Source organism: Pelodiscus sinensis, chromosome 23, assembly GCF_052426305.1.
Source record: "Pelodiscus sinensis isolate ZL-2025 chromosome 23, ASM5242630v1, whole genome shotgun sequence".
NCBI lineage: Eukaryota > Metazoa > Chordata > Testudines > Trionychidae > Pelodiscus > Pelodiscus sinensis.
Window position 1 is genome coordinate 4,525,727 of NC_143074.1, and position 17,307 is coordinate 4,543,033.

At 49.2% G+C, this 17,307-nt stretch overlaps 1 protein-coding gene across 1 annotated transcript in view; it reads left to right on the forward strand.

The window, feature by feature from the left end:
• The window catches only part of CACNA1B (calcium voltage-gated channel subunit alpha1 B), a 458,332-nt gene that overhangs the window by 429,532 nt on the left and 11,493 nt on the right, over positions 1-17,307 (forward strand). The window contains exons 42-46 of the mRNA XM_089772976.1: positions 2,761-2,868; positions 4,307-4,419; positions 6,702-6,829; positions 7,625-7,763; positions 10,887-10,997. Of these exons, the coding sequence (XP_089629102.1) occupies positions 2,761-2,868; positions 4,307-4,419; positions 6,702-6,829; positions 7,625-7,763; positions 10,887-10,997 (599 nt within the window). The remainder of the gene's footprint in view (positions 1-2,760; positions 2,869-4,306; positions 4,420-6,701; positions 6,830-7,624; positions 7,764-10,886; positions 10,998-17,307) is intronic.

The following is a 17,307-nucleotide window of genomic DNA, read 5'->3' on the forward strand; positions in this document are numbered from 1 at the left end:
GCGAGCCACCGCCTTGCAACTGCAGCTACCCTACTCATTTCGCTTTGCCCGTGCAAGGTGGGCATTGCGCCTCCCGGCTGCAGTGCACACGTACCCTGCGTGTGCCCTCGACACGACACTTCTCCGCCCCGCACTGCCTCGTACAACGGAGAACGTCACCTGGTCACCGGGACGGGCGGCTTTGAAGTGACATGCCCCATGCGGGCACCAACCCCGGCTCTTCAGGTTTTATTATCTTAGCCATGCCAGGAGGAAGAAAGCCTCTTCCTGCTGATAGTGGGAGCTGTAAGTCTGCAAGCTCTGACCTATATTATGCTCTGAGATGAAATTTAATTATGTAAATGCTTAATCAGGCAGCTACTTGGCTTCCCAAGTAACCAATCCCACATCGTAACATCTATCCAGTTCTGCCTTGGCTTATTAGACTGTTTAATGGGCCCTCAAAGCCGGGGCTTCCACTGGAGCCAAAGTGGAAAGGGCTGGAGATTTTTTTTTGTTTCAAACCCGAAGGGCGGGCAGAACGTGTCCCTGGGGTTGAGATGCAGGACTGGGAGTCAGGCCACGCGGGTTCTGCTCTTGGTTGAGTGAGTGAAAATAAGGATCTAGGCTGACATGGGTCACCTAGCCCCTACTGAAATCATTGGGAGCGAAGAGCCTGAGTACCTGGGAGGCTGTGCATCTTAGCCTCTCCCTGATACTGACCTAGCTCATAGGAGGGCTGGAACACGTTAGCTCTTTGGCTGGAAATTGCTTAGGGGCAGTGATCCCCGGACTTTTTACCTTGTGCCCCCCCCCCAACCTCTGTCCAAGCACCCGCCCCCCCTGTGGAGACGGGGGTGGGGCTGGGAGCAAAGCTTTGCCCAGGGGCCACCCTATCAGCGAGATCCTGGGCACAGATCCTCAGGGGTGTGAGTAGCAGCTGGAGCCCCAGGCTGGGAGCAGGTGCATCCCACAGTTTGGGGTCCTCTGCTCTAGAGGGCAAAATATTATGGCCCAAAGGATCTAGGCAGACTGACAGCACAGAGGACCGGCCATGTGATTTTAAAGCATGTGGCTAGGACGGACTCATTCATGTCTTGGGGACCAGTCCCCTCCTTCACATGAATACGCCTGCGTGTGAAGGGGACAGTTGAACCCGGAGAGTCTGTATCATTTTCTTACATTTCACTGGCGATCGTTCAGGCCAGGTCACGTCAGTGAGCATGACTGTCTGCGTCTACGAGAACTTTGGCCACCAGCAAAGAGGAACAAGCAAATACGCCACTTTCCACAGAGCACAGCTAGTCAGGGGAATGGATCTGAGGGTCTGGATTTGGCTTTACCCATTATTACCGAGCTGGTTTGGATTTTTAGTTTTCTTCTGTCAATTGTCAATGACACTAGTTGGTAGGACAAAGCGTCCTGTAAGTGGGGTGCAGGTCACAGGCTCCAAGCCCCAGTGGAACGGCAAGCGCTAGAGGAGCGATCATTATCTCCTCCCTTTGCTTTTCTCCCCCACAGAGAGAAACCGCTCCACCTCATTCTGTGTAATTTAGCCAGTCGGGAGCCAGCCTGTCATCTCAGGCTATGTCTGCACTACAAGGCTATTTCGAAATAACAACTCCAGAAATAACTCTGTCGAACTAGCACATTTACACTACAGGGAAGCTTTGAAATTAGTCCGAGGCAGGCTCTGTTCATGTGGACGCACTACCTCGACTTAGAGCCCCGGGGAGCCCTGGCGAGTAATTACTTTGAATGACTCTGGGGAGTAGTTATGTCGAAATAACAGCCGGGGAGCATCCACACTTGACCCTATTTTGAAATAGCTATTTCAAAATAGGTGTTATTCCTGGTAGAATGAGGAGCTATTATTTCACTATAGCACACCCGTTATTTTGAAATAATTTCAAAATAACAGGCTTGCTGGGTGGACACTCACCTTGTTATTTCAAAATAACTCAGTAGTGCAGACATGCCCTCAGAAATACTTTAATCATTCTTAGCCTGCGTGTTGAGAACCCTCTTTGGCCTTTTTAATAGTCTAGCTGTCTTTGGCTCTTTAACATCTTGCTTGGATTTATAGCATCTATTTGATGATGATGATGATGATGATAATGATGATATTATATATGGTCTTATAATTTTTTGTGAGGGCCGCCCCCCTACTACCATAGGTGGCGGGGAGGGGAGTGCATGGGGGGAGTGTTTATGTAATACCTCGAGCCCATGGTTATTTTCTCAGTCAGTTTTGTTGTTTCCCTTAGAAGCAGCTAATGAGGTGACAAGTCTAAAAGGATATAGGGGAACAGTGGCAGAGCATCCTTCTGGTGGGGACACCAGATTAAACTGGTCCCTGAAATATTGGTCAGACTGCATCTGTTGCAAAGCTCACACACCAGGGTATAGCACTGTTCCCTATACGCTGAGTGCTTTGACAGCCACCCACTTGATTAGCAGAGTGCCCACAGCTGACAGCAGGTGTTTCTACTGGTGGTGCACACCTGCACATGCCTCAGTGCACATAACAAAATTTATTCCACATGTGGATGGGAAAAAACTACAGCGAACATTGGTGTGCAGTGAGGAGGGTTAGCACTGTTGTTAGTATCGGTGGAAAAGCTGATCCTGACTTAGCATATTGGAAAGAAGACAAGGGGAGTGGGATCGGAATAGTCAGGGTCTGTTCACATATTAGCGCTCTCTGGTTCTCTTGCGGTACATGTGCAATGGATAGTCCTTTGTTCTCAGCTTCATGTGCCTTTTTTGCCCCCTCGCCAGCGGGCGTGCAGCAGCACCAGTGTGATTCTGAGCTGAGGAAAGAGATCTCTCTGGTCTGGCCCAACCTGTCCCAGAAGACATTGGACTTGTTGGTGCCTCCCCATAAACGTAAGTGCCGCGTAAGAAACCTCTTGCCCCTAGAAGCAATGCAGGGACATGAACCTGAAAACCCATTCCAGGCAGTCACTAAAGTCCAGGTCTTTCCCCTTCTGGGGATGTTCCCCAGAGCCCAGCCAAGGTGCACACAGCAGTCTAGATGCTACAGGGCAGGAGCCCATTTCATCTTCGGCCTGGACCATCCAAGCATTGCCTCCAGAATGCCCACAGCCCCATGTCCCCCTGCCTGACTAGTACAAACCCCTCACTCACTCCCAGGCATCATGTCCTAGTGCCTCTTGCCTGAGACAGCAGATTCTTTGCATCATGGAGCAAGATAATACACACTGGCCAGAAGAGAGCACTGCCTTGTCCAGCCTCTTCGAGAGACATTTCTGTGTTGTGCACAGTCCTGCTTCCTGTCGTTTTAACTGCTGCCAGTCTGGCTCCAGCTGGTTGGGGGAACAGTTTCTGCCTTCTAGACTCTGTCTGCATCCAAACAAAGTCAAGAGAAGGATGTTAAAGAGCCCATATAATAGGAGGGGGGGGGGTACAAAAGGCGTAATCTCCCCTAAGTATGGCCTGCAGGAGCGCACTGAGAAAATGGAAAGTTTGAAATTCTCTTGATTGACAAAAACAAGGGCTCTGAGTCCCCTGACTTTCTGATTATGAAAAACAGCCCCCTCCAATCAGGGCAGCATTAACTGTGAAAGGTAATGGAGCCATGACGATGGACTGACAACGCAATGGCTGCTTCTCTCCTTCTCCCTCCCCCTGCACACATCCCCCTCCCCCCCAGCAGATGTTGGCATATCCCGGAACTTTGCAGCCCCTTGCTATAAGACAAGTGCTAAGTGGCATGGCAGGGACAGGTCAGTGGCATGACTGTAAAACAAAAATGAGCCAAAAAGCCATCTGGAAAAATGAAATACCATCTATTCGTCCCCTGTTGTTAATAGAAAGAAAAATCAGGCTTTTCTGATCATAAAAATGCTGGCTTCAGATCTGGTATTAATTTAAATGTTCTGTTCTGTCCCCCATTCTTACAGCGCCACATGGGTTTGCTTGCCTAGGGCATCCTTTCTATAATATATCCCTAAATATTTTCCATAGAGGGCGAGGCTAGAGGGCTGGGTGGCTTTAAAACACTGGGCGCCGTGACTCTCAGAGAGATGGTCAGGGAAGGAAGGAAGGGAAAAGATGTGAACTTGAAGAAGTTTGTTTTAACTATTTATTTTCCTCTCTCTCTCTCTCACCCCCCCCCCCCCACTTCTATTGTGACATCCTACCACTTTTCACTTGCTTTTCTTGCCCATCGGACATTTCCCCCATTGAAATAATTTCTTCTCTTTCCCTCCATTGCTGACACTCATTCCTTCTCTCCCCCTGCTTGTTTCCACTCTTCCTGTGACTCCCCCTTCTGCATTTCACCTCCTGTCTCCTCATCCAGAGGATGAAATGACTGTGGGGAAGGTCTATGCAGCACTCATGATATTTGACTTCTACAAGCAGAATAAAAACAGCAGGGACCAAGCGCACCAGCCACCTGGAGGTCTTTGCCAGGTACCCAGCAGCAAGACGCTGTTTTCTTTTCTCGCTCCCATGTAGATTCGGAGGGGCTGCATGCTCCTTCATGCTAGCAACCCTCAGCAAGTCTAGAGGTTCCATTCTATCCAGCACCCGAATGTTGAGATGCTATTGAATTGTCCAAGCATCTTGGAAGTAGACAATCTCATGGCAGCACACTTTCTCATTTTGTTTCTAACGTTCCTAATTTCAGCAGGGCTGGAAATACTGAGGTGTTTTTAGAAATTGTAGCCAAAGTGACTTAGGAGCCTACGCCTCATTACAAGTCAATGAGATTTAGGCTCCTTCTGTAATTGAGTAATATTTTCAAAAGCACTCACATGCTCATAGGCACTTGGGAACCTAGGACCCATTGAAAGTCAGTGAGATACAGGCTCTTGAGTGTTGTCACTTTTGAAAAATGGAACTTCGGCTCTGTTGAAAATGTTACTCCTTGAAAATAGCTCCCTGCAGGGTGTTTGGGCATTTCCACTTCCCACCCTGGGCAGAACTGAGCGGGCTGGGGAGCATGTAGCCAGGTAACTTCTGAAAGTGTGAGACTGCAAGATGGGTTCTTGTCCTAGATGGCTACACAGAGCATTGTGCTTGAGTGGGATGATGTTTTAGGCAATACAGGCAGGGGTAACTGAAATGCTAGACAAATAGTAAAAAGCACAATAAATAGAGCAAAGCAGCCTCCCAGATTATGCAGAGTTATGGTGATTGACGTGCACACAGCATCGCGGAGACTGAAAGATCTTCAGTGCACAATACGGCATCACAGTCTGCAATATGATGTAGCACCCGACCCTTTAAGCTGTGGCACCTTTTGAGGTTGACTCGAGACCATATTATTTTATTCCGATTGATCTGGAAATGGATCATAGAATCATAGAATAATAGGACTGGAAGGGACCTCAAGAGGTCATCGAGTCCAGCCCCCCGCCCTCAAGGCAGGACCAAGCTCCGTCTACACCATCCCTGACAGATGTCTATCTAACCTGTTCTTAAATATCTCCAGAGAGGGAGATTCCACCACCTCCCTTGGCAATTTATTCCAATGTTTGACCACCCTGACAGTTAGGAATTTTTTCCTAATGTCCAATCTAAACCTCCCCTGCTGCACTTTAAACCCATTACTCCTTGTCCTGTCCTCAGAAACCAAGAGGAACAAATTTTCTCCTTCCTCCTTGTGACACCCTTTTAGATATTTGAAAACCGCTATCATGTCCCCCCTTAATCTTTTTTCCAAACTAAACAAGCCCAGTTCATGAAGCCTGGCTTCATAGGTCATGTTCTCTAGACCTTTAATCATTCTTGTCGCTCTTCTCTGTACCCTTTCCAATTTCTCCACATCTTTCTTGAAATGTGGCGCCCAGAACTGGACACAGTACTCCAGCTGAGGCCTAACTAGTGCAGAGTAGAGCGGCAGAATGACTTCACGAGTTTTGCTTACGACACACCTGTTGATACAACCTAGAATCTTATTTGCTTTTTTTGCAACAGCATCACACTGTTGACTCATATTCAACTTGTGGTCCACTATGACCCCTAGATCCCTTTCTGCCATGCTCCTTCCTAGACAGTCGCTTCCCATCTTGTATGTATGGAACTGATTGTTCCTTCCTAAAGGATGTGCCACTAAAACCATTCCTCCCAAACAGCCTGGCTCATGGACTGTAAAAGGTTTGGCCGCTGTATAATGGCAATGACCCAGAGAGAGGGAAAGAACCATTTTTAAAAATGAATCTAGTACTGGTGCAAAATGCAAAATGCCAGACTGATGTCCCTGAAGGCTGCTATTCTGCTTGCCCCGAGTGTGAACAGCAAGGAGTTGGCAGCCAGTATTCCCTGGAAGCTGGGCAGCCATCCAGGAGAGATTCAGGTGCAACCCATCTGATAAGCAGAGAGCCCACAGTGCCAACAGCTGGCAGTGTGTGTTTCTACTAGTCGTGCACATCTGCACATGCTTCAGTGCACATACCAAAATTTATTCTGCACATGACTGGAAAAGATCAGAGGGAATACCAGTGGCAGTGAATGTTCCGTTAAACTTTCCCTGAAACTGGCCTCATCTCGGATACATAGGGACCAAAATTATGAGCTAAAGGAGAGTCCAAACTTACGGATTTACTCTCACGTAATGCTAGTGGCTGTGATTCCGGAGGAGTGCTTTGATCATGGGGACACCGGTAAGCACTGGATTAGGAAAGTCCACACGACTTGTTCTCTGAGCATCTGTAGCTTTCTCATTGGTGCCCTCTCTTTACGCATTGCAGACTGGACCAGTGTCATTGTTCCACCCCTTGAAAGCAACCCTCGAGCAAACCCAGCCTCTGGTGTTCAACAACGCTAAAGCCTTCCTCCGCCAGAAAAGTTCCGCCTCGCTCAACAACGGGGGCACACTGTGAGTCTTCCCGGGGCGTTCCACCACTACCTTCAAAGCGGTGGCTCCCAGAGGGATTTCTCTGTAGTTCCCTGGTTTCTCAGTACAGGTTGGACCTCCCTGGTCTGGCACACTCAGGATGAATGAGGAAACCATCTGTCAATCCAAGCTCAAGAGCCCTGCAGTTTACTCCAGGGGCAGGCTATAATTTTCGCAGCGGCCCACAGAATTAATTTTCGGATGTGGTCACGGGCTAGCTCTTCCCTGGAAGGGGTGGGGCCTATGGCAGAAGGGGAGGGGCCTATGGCAGAAGGGGCGGGGCCTGGGACTAGCCTCCCCACAGAGTTGTCAGGGGCTGGAGGCTTTGAATTCAAAACACAGCAAAGGGCTTGTGGCTCCCCCCCCTGCCGTTACCGCATTGCCTAGCAGCCAGCCGGGGTTGTTGTGGCTATTGAAAAGGCTCATGGCTCCGGCCTCTGGCAGGCTAGCACCGCGGCCATGAGCCTTTTAAATAGGAGCCTGCTGCCAGAGCCACCACCTGGAAATTCGGTGGCACGGGCAGTAGGATATAACTAGAAAGTGGCCAGATACCGTCCACAAGCTGGATCAAAATGTTAGGCAGGCCGGATCCTGCCCCCGGGCCGCATCTTGCCCAGCCCTGGCTTACTAGCTTCACCAGCCACTTCCCCCGCTCCAGTGTTTCCTTTCCCCAATACAATCTTGACTTGAGAGGTGCCCCCCCCCCAGACTGCTCCAGCGCTCTTTAAATCAAACGCCTAGCACAGCTGTTCACCTTTTCTCTCCCCCTTGTACCAGGCCAGCCCCGGAGAGCGGGATCAAGGAGTCTGTTTCCTGGGGGACTCAGCACACTCAGGATGTGTTTTATGAAACTAGGACACCAGCTTTTGAGCGAGGCCACTCGGAAGAAATTCCCATTGAGCGGACAAGCAAACAGGTGAAGATAGAGCGGAATATCATAAGTCTCCCTTTGTGTCGAGCTCGTTATCCCTTACTGCAGCGGTCCCCAACCTATAGAGGCTCCCGGGTGCGTGGGGGTGGGGCCACTCACGCGCCAGGCGCCCGGGGGCAGGGCCACGTGTCCTGGGGCACGCCAGGGGCGGGGATGCCCTTGCACCCGGCGCCGGCATGTGCCCCAAGGCCGGAGCCGCCCGAGTGCCTTGTGCCGTGGGCCCGGGGCCGGCGCCGCCGCCCAAGCCGCGCGCCTGGGGCCGGCACCAGCGCCGCACGCCCGCATGTGCCCCTGGGGCCGGCGCCTCCAGTGCGCCACACGCCGGGGGCGAGCCGGCCCAGGTTGTCGGCGGGCGCACACAAATGCCCCAGCGGGCGCCCTGGCACCCGTGGGCACCGCGTTGGGGACCACTGCCTTACTGACTGCCTAAGGCCTTGTCTACACTTACTGAGAGATCAGTAAAGACTCGCTGAATCGGCCTCCATTGACTCGGGTACTCCACCGGAGTGAGAACAGTAAGGGAGTGAGCAGGAGAGATTCTCCCGCAGTGGAAACGCCGCAGTAAGTCACACTATGCAAGGTCCACAGCAGCTGTGCTAGTCACCTAGCTGGAGCTGCGTACCTTAGCTCGACGTTGCCCCCAGTGTAGACCTGGCCTAAGAGCCCCCATTCATGTTTTGGGCCAGGTATCGCCCCTTCACAACGTAAGCTACAAAAGGTTTGCTTGGATGTAACTGAGAACTGAATTGGACCCGTTAATGTCTCTGAAACACTTTCTTTGGCAGTTTCAGGCTTATCCCAAATGGGAGCCTGGGGGAGTAAGATCACCTTGTGCCCATGTGGCTGGATTGGTAGGTAGGAGACTTAGTGCGTCTCCACTGCAGGGTTTAACTCGAAATAAGCTATGCAAATTGAGTCGTGCCAATTGCGTATTTGATTTTGAAATAGCTTATTTCGAAACAGGGAGCATCTACACAGCGCTTATTTCAAAATCGAGCGCTCTTCCTCCAACTTCCCTTACTCCTTGTACAATGAGGGGTACAGGAGTCAGACTAAGAAGTCCTCCAGCTTGACAGTATTTTGACACTGTTTTGAAATAACTGCCTGCTGTGTCGATGTGGACTAAGTTATTTTGAAATTGTGTTGCAGTGTAGACATACCCTGAGATCCAGTTCTCAGCCAAAAGCTTTGCTATGTAACCTTGAACAAGTCTCTGCCTGGCTTCCCCATCTGTACCTTTCCACCCAGAGCCAGGAGGCTAAAATCCATTTATGACTGTGAAACACTCAGTTACTGCCCTGAGGAGAACTAAGCAAGTCTGTAGATAGATCGGTGTTACTGGAGAACAGGGAATGTGGTTAAAGAAGGCCTTCACATTCATATGGCTTTCAGAAGCAATGTTGGCATTGCTGTGGTGGCTTTAGCTTAGTGTATCAAATCACGTCTTGCTTCATGGGCCTCCCATTTCCAGTGCTGCTCATCTGATTCCCCCTTCGGGGCATCAGCTGACAGCGAATCTGGAGAAAATTTCCAGACCTGGATCTCATTGGCTGTCAGAGGTGCATGGAGTTGGTGCTTAAGTGGGAGGCCGAGGAAGAAAAGAGAATTTGGGATTAGTCTGGAGTCATTTGGAAGGAGGGCAGGACTGTGGATGTTCCTTCTAGTGAATAATGAGTAGCCCTGTGGCACCTTAGGGTGCGTCTACACTGCACCGTTATTCCAGAAAAACAATATTAGCATCCACACAGCAACTGCGTTATTTCAAAAGAAAATCGAAATAACAGAGGGATTTTTCCGATGTTGGTAAACCTCATTCCATGAGGATTACGGCCTCTTCCAAAAAAGCTTTTTCGGAAGAGGGTGTGTGTGGATACTCCACTGCTGCTATATCAAAATAGCTCCTCCCTAGGGCCATTCTAAAGTTATTCCTCCCCAGTGCCTCCTGGGACTCTGAATCGAAATAGCATGTCCACATTAGGGGAGCCTTCCTCAGACTAATGTTGAGGCTTCCCTGTAGTGTGGACGCTCTATTTCGAAATAAGCTATTCTGGAAGATATCTTCCAGAATAGCTTTTTCTGAAATAAGCTTGCAGTGTAGACTTATGGTGCCTACAGGTGCCACGAGACTACTCCTAACATGGCTACCCCTGAGAGTTTTAGTGAATGTCATTTTCACAGCAAGGCAAAGTTTCAGAACTGGCAAAACTGGAGCAAGGGAAATTAGTCAAGAAGAGAAAATCAGAAAGCAAAACACATCGAGGGCCTAGTGGAATGGGCTTATAGAGACTCTTAATTGTAGGTGACTTGTTCAAATCCAGCCCAAGTTAATAGTCACTGTGAGGGTATGTCTACACTACCACTCTAGTTCGAACTAGGGTGGTAATGTAGGCAACCGGAGTTGCAAATGAAGCCCGGGATTTGAATTTCCTGGGCTTCATTTGCATCTCGCCGGGCGCCACCATTTTTAAATGTCCGCTAGTGCGGACTCTGTGCCGCGCAGCTACACACGGCACGGACTAGGTAGTTCGGACTAGGCTTCCTATTCCGAACTACTGTTACTCCTCGTTTCACTTAAAAATGGCGGTGCCCGGCGAGATGCAAATGAAGCCCGGGAAATTCAAATCCCGGGCTTCATTTGCAACTCCGGTTGCCTACATTACCACCCTAGTTCGAACTAGGGTGGTAGTGTAGACATACCCAGAGTGTTTACTTCATGAAGGCTCTTCACTGACCTATGTGAATGAGGTTTGGGGTCTTTAGTGCATTCTGAACGTATCGACAGGCTGTATTATAAAAAGCACCACCATTTTTGGCACTAATTGGCTCCCTTATTGACTGAATGAGAGGCAGAGACTGACCTGTGCTGAGAAATGGTCCAAGTTGAGGTGCTCTGACAGTACGCTCCAGCACTCCCCTGGATGAGTTAGTTCTGTAGAAAAACAGAGACCTTTGGTCACCAGGACTGTCAGGCTGGTATTTCTGACAAACAGGGAATCTTCACAGATGAAGCAAAAGCCCTGAAGTTCAACTTAGTCCTGGAGCAAGCCTGGCAGAGCCGTTATTTACTTTTATGTTCCTGCTTCTGAAAATATTTCTCAATCCAACCAGGTTGTGGAAATGAGAGAAATCAGCCCCACCTTGGCCAATGGAGACCACCAACCTGGCTTGGAGAGCCAGGGGCGGGCGGCTTCCATGCCGCGTCTGGCCGCCGAAACTCAGGTGAGGGAGGGAGGCTTTACTGGCAATGGAAAACTTACAGTAAGTCAAGCATTCGACACCTTTTCTCTTCTTGTCCATGTCATGTCGTTTTTTCAAAGTGACCGGTGGGTTGTTTGTTTCTTTAAGAGATAACAATAAAGCTGGAGGCTCCACAATGTGACCAGCCTTTGTGCTTTTGATCATTGGGATGCTGTGTGGACAACGCTGTGCTCCATCCCTATATACAGCCAGCAAAAAGAAATCCAGCTCCCTGGGCAAAACACTTCATTTAATCTGATTTCTGTCTAGCTGAAAATATATGTTCCCAATGACAGGGAGTCACGCTGTAGTTGGCAGAGGTGGATAACCATGCATAGATATGCATAGATTGCTGCCCTGCGTGCATATCGATAGCGCTGGGAATAAAATCAGCAGCAGGTTTCTCTTTGATAAGTCTGTGTGTATATGAATTGTGCTGTGCACTCTCCCACCCCGAAGGGTTGCATGTCCTTTGCCTCTCTCCTCTGCCACTCACCCAGGAGGCTTAGCGCTGTTTGGTGGGTGGCTAATAAGATGCTTGGGACTTTACTTCCTTTGCTTATCTGATAATGCCTTGCAAGGAAGCCCTGTCACAAAAGGTGGCCTTCAGAGCAACTCTGTGACTCTCCCAGGGCACTTCACTTCTCAAATCACTTCTGGGTATTTCACATGTGCATTGCTAACGTGTCCTCCCGTCATCAGCATAGTGCCTGGTGTGTGTTAGGCCATCTCCATCTCGCCACACATCATCGTCTCTCCTTAGCTCAAATCGCCTGAATGGGATTGGGCTGTTTCACGAGGGAGACAGAACGCAGGAGGCTTGCTGAATCCGAGAACTGAAAGGTTCCCCTGTATCCAGCCACACCTCCAATAGCTGTGTCATTCCATTCCGGCTGTGTTCCTGCCAGTTTGGATTATGACAAACTGCTGTCATCTCGGCTGTCTGGCTCTCTGTGATACCCTGAGAAAGGAACACCTCTCCCCAAGGACTGTAGAAAATCCTTGGATAAGTCTCCATCTCCCAGAATTCTTTGAGTTCTCATGAACTCTATTTATTATGCTTAAAACCAACCTTTTCTCCCTCAAGCTCCAAAAGCTGAGCTGCCCTGATTAGAGGGTCTCATGCCAGGTTCTACCAAACCTAATGGAAACGGTCAGCATATGAACCCTAAAGACAATCTATTCTCGGGTATTTAGGGTACGTCTACACTGCTGAGCAATTTCAGGATACCGGAACTATCCCGAAATAGCTATTCCACGTCTATTGAAGCAGACTGTTGTTTCGAAATAGATTTCAAAATAATGGACGGCTTATTCCAATGTCCCAGTAACCCTCATTCCACGTGGGTTAACGGGCACTTTGGAAGAGCGAGTTATTTTCAAATTCGGCGCTGTATAGACAGTGCCAAATTACAAAATAAGCTATTTCGAAATACGCTCAAAACAAGCTACACAATTTGCATAGCGCGTAACTTATTTCAAGCTAAGGGACAGACACTCCGTTAGTGTTGGGCATCGAGCCTTTTCTTCAGCGCAATATAAACAGTAACTTTATATTTACATGCGCTTTTCAGCCCATTGAATCCCAAAGCATATTAAGGACTGCGCATGTAACCAGTGGTTGCCAATAAAATCTTTGCTGAGGCTTGCAAAGGCGAAACTAGAGATTTTAACGGGGACCAATGCCCATGCAGAGGAATTCCTCACCCGCCACTGAAGAGCAGCTGTGTCTTAGTAGCCATTTCATCCCAGCCTCTCTTCCTGGCAAATTTCAGAGGTTATCACAGAAATCACGGGGGGGGGGGGGTTGATACCCACAGGACTCTTGAATAAAGGCTAGCCTTCCAGCATCGCTGCATTCCCACCACTGCAATACACTGATTGTCAGTAGCACTAGGGCAGTCCTTGGAAAATTGCATACCCGGTACTGACCAATCACAGCCTTTCTTAATTAATGAGAACTGACAAAATCACAGTCCTAGGTTGAAAAGCCCCAGGCCCATAACTAGCTTCCCCTCCCCCCCCCCGCAGAATCTGCCAGACTACTTCTGTGCTCTCCCTGGTACTCATCATTTTCCCTCAGGAGACTCTAACTTCTTTGGTCGTTTTTTTAATACCAAACAAATCAATGTTTCCATTTTCCCGAGAGAGCTGCAGAGGAAGCCTGTGAATACCTGGGGGTCTGGGAGGGAGCCAGGGAGTGAATTTCTTACTAAGGAGAAGCACGTTGCCCAGAGCAGTGCCGAGCTGCCTTGCATTAATGCTGTGTAACTTATTTATGAATCAGGCCTCTGGTATCTGAACAGCTCTAACCTCATTAAATGATGTAATGTTTTAGTGGTTGTAGCTTCAGCAGAATAACTGATGTCCTTTCTGTGTGTGTTTCCCCTTCTGTGCCCTCCCCCTGACCCTTTGTGTGCAACTTCCGGCTCCTCCCCAAACTTTAATTTCTTTTTGATTTGTATTAATAATAATGTTTTCGTTTTTTCATTCATCCCCTTTTCGGTTGGCCTGTCATGTCTGTCCTTTTGCGTTTCTCTTCTTTTATCGGTTCATGCTCTCAACCTGGCTTCCTTCCTCCCCTTTTGCTTTCCTCCTGTCACCCGCCTTCCCTTCTCCTCATCTCGTCTGCCGCACATCTGCCACGATGCCTGACAATGGCTCTTCTGTGGGGGCTGCTTCAAATATTCTCTCCCATCTTGTCCGAATTGTTTGCAGAGGAGCAAAACACGGTCACCGGGGAGTTACCTGGCAGTATGTAGCTCGCACAAAGTTGTCTCCTATTCAGTTGTTAAGCAATGATTTCCCCTCGCTAACCCCTCCCCCCTTGTTTGGGTTACGTTCTGGTGCAGTAAAGATGCAGCTGTCGTCGGTCTCCCATTCAGTTTGTTGCCGTTATTTTGCCCCATAGTTGCATGCTGCACGTTGTGATACAGTGAATGTGTTTGAATTGCTCTGTCGGGTAAAAAATGTCGTAAGTGAAAAGAGGCTTGCTGATGAATGAAAAGGTGACGGCCCTCTCAAAGGCTGTGGTATATTGTCTGCCCGTATGTCTTGACGTGAGCTGGAAGTGTCATTTCCTGCCTACCAAAGGCTCATGAAGCTAGCTGTGGCTGAGCTAGCATACGAACCACAGAGACATCTGGCCACAGGAGTGCAGGCCTAGGGTCCCCGGTGGGACTGTAACCTGTCCTGCCACCCTGCACTGCTCTGCTCAGCATGCTAGCTCAGTCAAACCTATCGCACGTTCTGGAAATGACGCCTCACACTCCGCTATCAACATATGGGTGTGTAAGTCCAGCCAATGAGACTGAGCCACCAGGAGAGACTATAACTGTCTGGGTGGTATAGGAAGAGAGACTGTTATAATCCCATTAGTTTCAGGGCTGGATTGCACCTAGAACAATTGCAGACTCAGGCCCTGGGAAGGTTTGTCTCGTGCATACTTAGCTTCTTTTTCAAGTCTTTGCCCCTCCCCGTCGCGTTTCCTGTGCAGCAGCTCCTGGGGGCAGAGGGAGGCTATCAGGTTACTTCATCTTAGGTCTTGAGCTGTGATCTGCCATGGTGTTACCTTGCCTGCTGCCCCTCAGAAAAGAAATCTTCTGGCCCTGAATTAGTATGGGGGCCTGCCATTGGCCCCCGTACCGTGGACAGGAGGCAGCATGGGAGAAGATAGCAGTGGAAACGGAAATGAATAAGGCGTGAATTATATTCTGGTCAGAGATTTGCTCTGTTGCAAGGGTGCATCTACACAGCAGCATTATTTCGGAGTAACGGCCGCTATTCCGAAATAACAATGCTCACGTCTACACAGCCGTTCCGTTACTTTGAAATAAATTCGAACTAATGGGCGGCTTATTCCGACTTCCGTAAACTTCATTCCACGAAGAATAACGCCTCTTCCGAAATAGCGGTAATGTGGACTCTCCACTGCTATTTCAAAATAGCCCCTCCTCAGTACCTATTCCCCTGGGGCTCTAAATTGAAGTAGCACTTCCATGTTAGGGAAGCCTGCCTTGGATTAAGGCTATGTCTAGACTGCCACTCTTTTCTATGCCATGTCCAAGGAACGAGTCCGTTTAAAAAAAAAAAAATTCAGAAAAGCGGGCACACTATTTCGCCATCCCTGTAAACCTCGTTTTATGAAGGGATGTGTCAAAAGAGGAGGTTTTACTGAAGTTTGGTGCCGCATACACACACCAAATTTCAGAAAAGCGTCTTTCGAAATAGAAGCTGAAAATATATGCCAATTGCTGTTAGCAATTTGTGCATCTTTTCCTGACTTTTCTTTGTAGTGTAGCCATCACCTGATTTCGAGGTTTCCCTGGAGTGTAGACGTGCTATTTCAAAATACTATTTTGGAGTATTTTTTCCGGAATAGCGTATTCTGAAATAAGCGTGCAGGGTAGACGTTCCCTTGGTGACTTAAGACAGGTTTGTCTGCTGAGGGCCTGGTAAAAACCACAGCTCTAGTGGGGACAGAGTTCCAGGAGAGGGAGCCAGCACCGTGTTGTCCTCTCTCCAGCACTTTGTCTATACGGGCTGCATAGCCTACCAGTCACCTGTTCGGAGAGCCCGTTGCCTCCTTCCTCTTCCCCCTTACTACTCACTGCTACAAACCTACACCACTGACCAGAGCCACCTGGGCAGCAAGAGCGTAAGCCTTCCAACCAATTCCAGCCCTATACAGGGTGCAGAATACCCCTCCTCAAAGGTTACAGCCAAACCTGGCCTGCTCCCTTAACATTTTGCAACATCACAGCATCATTGAGAGTCCTCTTGGGCAGATCTTAACGCCTGCTGCCCAGTCTGTGCCCTCCTAGTGCTTATATCTCTGTGAGAACCCTGCTCCCAGCAGCACCATGCCCCCTTGTATGTGAGATAAGAGACCCCAACGTGGACACTACCCTCTAGGAAATGAATGGTGTCTTTAGATTGCAAGGAATTCGTAGAACTGCTCCCCTACTAGCCTAACAATGTGCAGATCCCCAGGGGCAGCAGGTACGCAGACTCCAGTGTCAGCCAACGACGGGGCACCACCATTTAAAAACAGAACATCCCCCGCAATGGAAGCTAGAAAGGTTAAAGAGAACAAAGTTAATGCTTTGGTAGAGCGCAGGAGAAGGGAGCATTCTGTCGTGCATGTAACCAAAGGGACAGAGAAATCCCACGTCCGTCTCCATGAGAGTTGAGGCTGCTGTGGGCAGAGGTCTTTTCTCTACCAAGGGCCTTTTGTGTAATCAACAGACACAGCAGGCCCTCTAGAGGATGAGTGCCATGCTGCCACGTCCATAAAGCAGGGCCATGGAACAGCTGGAGATGAGGAAAAGAAGAGAAATCCAGGCTCTTATCACTTTGTGTCCAGACTCAGGGTTTTTTTCGGGAAAAGTAGCCTTTTTCCGAAAAAACTTCACCTGCGTCTAGACTGCAGCCGCGTTCTTTCGAAATTAAATCAAAAGAACGCGGCTTTTCTTTCGACGGCGGTAAACCTCATTGCACGAGGAAGAACGCCTTCTTTCGAAAGTGCTTCTTTCGAAAGAAGGCGTTCTTGAATGTAAATAGGGCTTCTTCGAAAGAGAGCATCCAGACTCACTGGGTGCTTTCTTTCGAAAAAGCGGCTTGCTCTTTCGAAAGTTCCGCGTGCAGTCTAGGCGCTCTCTTTCGAAAGAGGCTCTTTCGAAAGTATCTTTCAAAAGAGTCTCTTTCGAAAGAGGCTTGCAGTCTAGACATAGCCTTATGGAGCTTTGTGTGTGGTCTTTGGACAGGAGGCAGGTCTCACGTTGAACTCGTAGCCATAGAGATAATGCAAGCAAAGACCCTGGCAATTAGAGAAAAACCCAAACTCCTAGCACACAGCTACCCCTCTCAGTGACCCCGGCCCCTGTCCCATGGCATTACTCAGCACATGTCCTACCACCCCAGAAGTCTGCTTTGTGCGGCTGTCCCAGCTTATGGAGCTGTCCTCATCTCACCAGTCTCCCCTTCGGCTGTGTTGCACCTCTGAATCTACATCATGCCAGAGCTGCCTTTTTTCCTGCCACCTCTTAGAAACAGGCAGAAATGTTCTGGAGCTGCTGTTCTTAGAAAGGCAGGGCCAGGGATATAGTGGCATGGCCGTGTGGGTGGGGTGGAGAGTGCAACAAAGTCTGCAGGGGCCATGTCTACACTTACCCCAAGATCGACGCTCCGGAGATCATTCTTCCAGGGTGTGATTTAGCAGGTCTGGTACGGACCCACTAAATCAACCACTGATGGTGCCCCCATGGATCCTGTTATTCCACAGGGTTGTGAG